The 5437-nt window shown below is 36.2% G+C and overlaps 1 protein-coding gene across 1 annotated transcript; it reads right to left on the bottom strand.

Moving 5' to 3' along the window:
* Positions 1–4975: 4975 nt before the first annotated feature.
* On the bottom strand, positions 4976–5437 carry LOC139497310 (uncharacterized). Its single transcript, XM_071285543.1, has one exon. The coding sequence runs from the start codon at positions 5435–5437 to the stop codon at positions 4976–4978; it is 462 nt and encodes a 153-aa protein (XP_071141644.1).

Genomic DNA, 5437 nt, shown 5'->3' on the forward strand with positions numbered 1-5437 from the left:
GATTTATTCGAGTTTACCCCGCGGGAATATTTTAAAATAGGTGAAAAAAATAAATAATCATAAACTGAGACTACTATAACACAATTATGTGTTATAGTAGTCTCAGTCATAAGATAAGATAAAAAAAACTTTATTTTGATTCGTCATTTAAGTACAAATATACAACACAAGCTCTAAGGAGCTTTTGACAGAATATAAAAACATATAAATAACATTTAAAACAACCTGTAATACAAAGTTGAAACTAGCATCAGAGACATATAGGGTTATGTCTCTGATAGCATGCAATATAAATAAGCAACAATTTTAGATGAAAGAAAAACATGATAGACCAGAGCAACCAAAAGCAACATAAAATATAAGCAGCTCAAGAATTATCTGCAAGTAGAACAGCGACATTCCAAATCATTCTAGGACTGAACAAAACTTTTAAAATGTGAAAAACTATTTTCAGAAAGAAACAAAATTATGCGTTATTTTAATTCTGTCGACATAACTGATTTCTACGATAGTTTGGGCTCTATCCTGCTCTCCTCGTTGTGTATAAAATCAGATAAGATAAATTGTATCAGCCAATTTGGGTCCGGAGGGGCATAAAGATTATAACAAACCAGTGAAATATATACACATATTATATGTCTTTGAACAAAGAAAGAAAGAAAAGCCAATTAATGACAAAATACATAGAATATAATATATAGATTGCCTAACAATGTTATTTTAACACACTATTTAGTATGTAAATATAAGAATGTTTAAAATATTTACAATATGATGAAAATAAACGCAATATTTCGCTAGACCAACCAGCTTTATCAAGCGTGCATCTATCCAGGTGAAATCGGATGTAGATGATAAGAAACTGTTGCAGCTCAATGTATATGTTGCACTTGAATTTAGCTGCCTTGAAAATAAGAAAATTTTGCAGCTCAATGTATATGTTGCACTTGGATATAGCTGCCTTAAAAATACATAATAGGTAGTAGATGTTAGCAACGTCCATTGGCCAATATTACGGGATAAAAAGGACGATGCTCTGTATTAAATTATTCTTTATCTTTCCTGTATCTTTTCTCGTCTTTTTTGTGAAGACCATCATGTTCTAAAGTGTGGAGTTGGTGGGTCCAAAAGTTTATTCTTCTCCTTCTCGCCGTGGTGTCCCACTCGGTGTTGACTTCTATGATCTGGAAAGTAACATTATCAAAAGGATGTTTCGTTGAACGATGGTTATTGCGCCGAATATTAAAGTTGTCCACTGTTTCTCTCACATACTGAATGCCACAAATGTCGCATGTTAATATATAAATTGAGTTCTCCGTTTTACAGTTGGAATTAGAGTAGATGGTATAATTTTGTTTAGTAACGGAGCTGATGAAAGAACAGCTTGTATTGGCAGTTTTACAACACAAACAATTCCTTCGACCACATTGATTGTAGCAACCGGGAGATGGAGTAGGCTGCTTTGCTAATACAGATGTCACTAATTTTTCACGGATGTTTTTAGGTCTTCTGAAAGCCATGACTGGTGGTGATGAAAATACTTTTTTTTAGATTTGAATCATTTTCTATAATTTTCCAATGCTTCTGAACAATGGATGACACACTTTTAAAATCAGGATGGTAAGTGAGTACAAGGGGTGTTCTGTTAGCTGCTTTATTCTTATCTTTGTACTCTAGACGTTCTTGGCGACTAGTTCTGTTTGCTCTTTTGAAAGCGCTATCAATGATACTGTTATTGTATCCTCGAACAACTATAGATGTCCAAGTCTAGCATTTTTCGTATTTTCAGTAGAGCATATTCTCTTGATTACCAATGCCTGGCTGAATGGGATACCACGGGAGCAGTGTTTAGGATGGCAACAAGGAATTGATGTGTGTCCGTTTGTGTGGTATGAAGGTCCGTTATAATGGTTCCGTTCTTGATGTAACTCGTAGTATCGAGGAAGTTTATTTTCTCCATAAATGATTCATATGTAAATTTTATTGAATGGTGGAAAGAGTTACAGTGTTCTAGAAATGCTTCAAGATGTTCTTGTGAATCTGTCCATTTGAAATCAATATCGTCAATGAATCGGGACCATGATAAGGGCTGATATGGAGCACTAGCCAAGAGGTGTTTTTCAAGTTGGCCTATAAATATGTTGGCATAAGAAGGAGCCATGTTCGTGCCCATACTAGTACCGTCTATCTGGAGATAGTGTTTTTCATTGAAAGAGAAGTTTTTATTCTCCAATACTAGTTTCAGAAGTGTAACAAGGCACTCAGTAGGAGGATTTTTTTTTCACTACGAGTGTTCCATGCCTCTTCACAAGCTGCCATTCCTTCGTCTTGTGGAATGTTGATATATAAAGAAGACACGTCCATTGATGCAAGTATAGTATTGCTAGGTAAAGGATTGAGGCTTTCCATTTTCTTTAGATAATGAGTTGTATCTTGAATAAATGAGGGTAGTTCTTTCACATGAGGTCTTAGATGATGGTCTACAAATTCTGATATCTTTTCAGTTGGATGACTATTCGCGGACACAATTGGTCGACCTGGATTGCCCGTTTTATGTATTTTAGGCAACATATAGAATCTTCCGGCCTTTGCTTCGTTCTCAAGAGGTCGGAGATAATCAAAGGTGTCATTGTCTATATGCTTTTTGTCGAACATCTCTTGAAGGATGGTGTTGATCCTTCGAATAGTATTTAGCGTTGGATCTGTGGTTAATTGTTTATAAAAAAAATGGAATTTGAAAGATGGCGATTCCCCTCTGCTATATAATCTGTTTTATTTATGAGAACCGCAGCGCCTCCTTTGTCGGCAAGTTTTATTACAATATCCTCTTGATCTTTTAACGCTTTCAAAGCTATACTTTCTGACTTGGATAAATTATAATTTCTTGTATTTGTTATACAGGACTTTATATCAGACCTCACGTATAGTTAATGAATGACTCCAAGTTATCATTTTTACTTTTTGGTGGTTTCCATGAACTTTTTTTCCTAAATTTTGGAATGGGCGTGACTTCTTCATAGGTGTCAGTATCTGAATCTGTTAATCCGGCTTCTTCAAGGTTTTTCTGGCCCCTATTGTAGAAAAAAATCTTTCAAGCGTAAACGTCTAGCGAATTGGTCTAGGTCTTCGTCTAGCTGAAAGTTATTTACAGTTGATGGGATAGGACAGCAGTTTAAACCTTTACTTAAAATATATATACATGTATATATATATATATAAACGACTTTAATTATTACTTGAATGAATACATCTAACCCCGTATAGACTGACATTTATGACATATGTATGTCTGCCTTGTGCGAGGGCTGTATAGTGAGTCAACAACATACCTCCAGACATCCGAGCTTCCCCGTCTTTGGAACATTTTCGATACCCTATCCAAGACGTCAGCGTGTCGGCACTACTCCACATCTAAATTACAGCACCGATTTTAACTGTACATTGGTTTTTAGCTGTTCACTCACGCTGGAGTATATACACTCAAAAATGAGTCCACTCCTTGACGGGAAGATGATAGATAGAAAGTCATTAAAAAAACCATCATGATATATAATACATTGTACATTTTTTTATTATATTTTTTGATCTGATCAAACACTCAATCAACTGAGACCTGAGGCTGAGACTCACCATAACAGATAATAACACACTTCTTTTTCCTTGCTAAGGAATGGATTCTTTAAAAAGTCAACTAGACGGATAATGAGACAGCTCTTGTAACTATTTACAAATAAAACGTTCCGAATATATACAATTTAACAAGAGTGCACACACACGCTGAAATGTCTTGCCTTCTTTACTAATCGTTGATATTATGTTGATAGTCCTAAATATAAAGCTTTATTACAACTATCACATAAACTTAACATTAACCAAGATAACTAAACATTGACCAATGAACCATGAAAATGAGGTCAAGGTCAGATGAACCATGTCAGGCAGACATGTACAGCTAACAATTCTTCCATACAACAAATATAGTTGACCATTTGCTTATAGTTTAAGAAAAACAGACTTGACTTAACACTGAGCAATGAACCGTGAAAATGAGGTCAAGGTAAAATAAAACCTGCGCGACTGAATAGATCATAAAATATTTCCATCCACCAAATATAGTTGGCCTATGGCATATAATATTAGATACAAAGACCAAAACTCAAAAACTTAACTTTGACCACTGAACCATGAAAATGAGGTCAAGGTCAGATGACATCTGCCCGCTAGACATGTACACCTTACAATCATTCCATGCAACAAATATAGTAGACCTATTGCATAAAGAATGAGAAAAACAGACCAACACACAAAAACTTAACTATAACCACTGAACCATGAAAATGAGGTCAAGGTCAGATGACACCTGCCAGTTGGACATGTACACCTTACAGTCCTTCCATACACCAAATATACCTATTGCTTATAGTACCTCAGATATAGACTTGACCACCAAAACTTAACCTTGTTCACTGATCCATGAAATGAGGTGAAGGTCAAGTGAAAACTGTCTGAAGGGCATAAGGACCATGCAAGGTACGCACATACCAAATATAGTTATTCTATTTCTTATAATAAGAGAGAATTTAAAATTACAAAAAATCTGATTTTTCACTGAATCATGAAAAAAAGGTTAAGGACATTGGACATGTGACTGACTGAAACTTCGTAACATGAGGCATCTATATACAAAGTATGAAACATCCAGGTCTTCCACCTTCTAAAATATAAAGCTTTTAAGAAGTTAGCTAACGCTGCCGCCGACGCTGCCGCCGACTCACTATCCCTATGTCGAGCTTTCTGCAACAAAAGTTGCAGGCTCGACAAAAACTATGTACACTTGACTAATGTCTATGGTGTTGGTTTCATGGGGGTACTATTGTTGGATAGTGCACTCTGGAACCTCGCTATTGTCAGCGCTTCTGTTGTAGCTGTTTGGAGCTCGTTCCACTCTTGTATAGTCCGAGGAAAGTATAAGTGCTTATATACTCTCTGGTTTGCTGGTACGTCGATCGTTTGGACGTAAGATGGAATTTGTATCAATGTCCACTAGCTCATGTTGGATCTTGTAAAGCATGACTAGTCGATGGTTATTTCGTCTGTTAGCTAGTGGTTCCCAATCTAGTACCATAGTTGTTACACATCCAGGTGTTTTGTCAGTGTAATTGGCGGCCATCCTTTGCACTTGTTCTAAACTGTTTATGTCCTCAGTGGTATGAGGGTCCCATGCCGCACTTGCATAATCTAGAATTGGTCTAACCAGAGAGATATAGGCTGCGTTTCGTACATTCTTGCCGCATTCTCTAAGGTTACGTCTAAGGAATCCGATGGATTTCGATGCTTTTTTGGCAGTAACGTCAACATGATGTTTCCATTGTAAGTCCTCACTGACATTTAATCCCAGATATTTGTAGCTAGCTGGTAGTTTCGAGAGTGTGGCCAT

This window comes from Mytilus edulis, chromosome 1 (genome assembly GCF_963676685.1).
Source record: "Mytilus edulis chromosome 1, xbMytEdul2.2, whole genome shotgun sequence".
Taxonomy (NCBI): Eukaryota; Metazoa; Mollusca; class Bivalvia; order Mytilida; family Mytilidae; genus Mytilus; species Mytilus edulis.

What these genes read in the sequence shown, in the direction of transcription:
- LOC139497310 (XM_071285543.1), bottom strand. Translation starts at nt 5,437, where the DNA reads ATGGCCACACTCTCGAAACTACCAGCTAGCTACAAATATCTGGGATTA.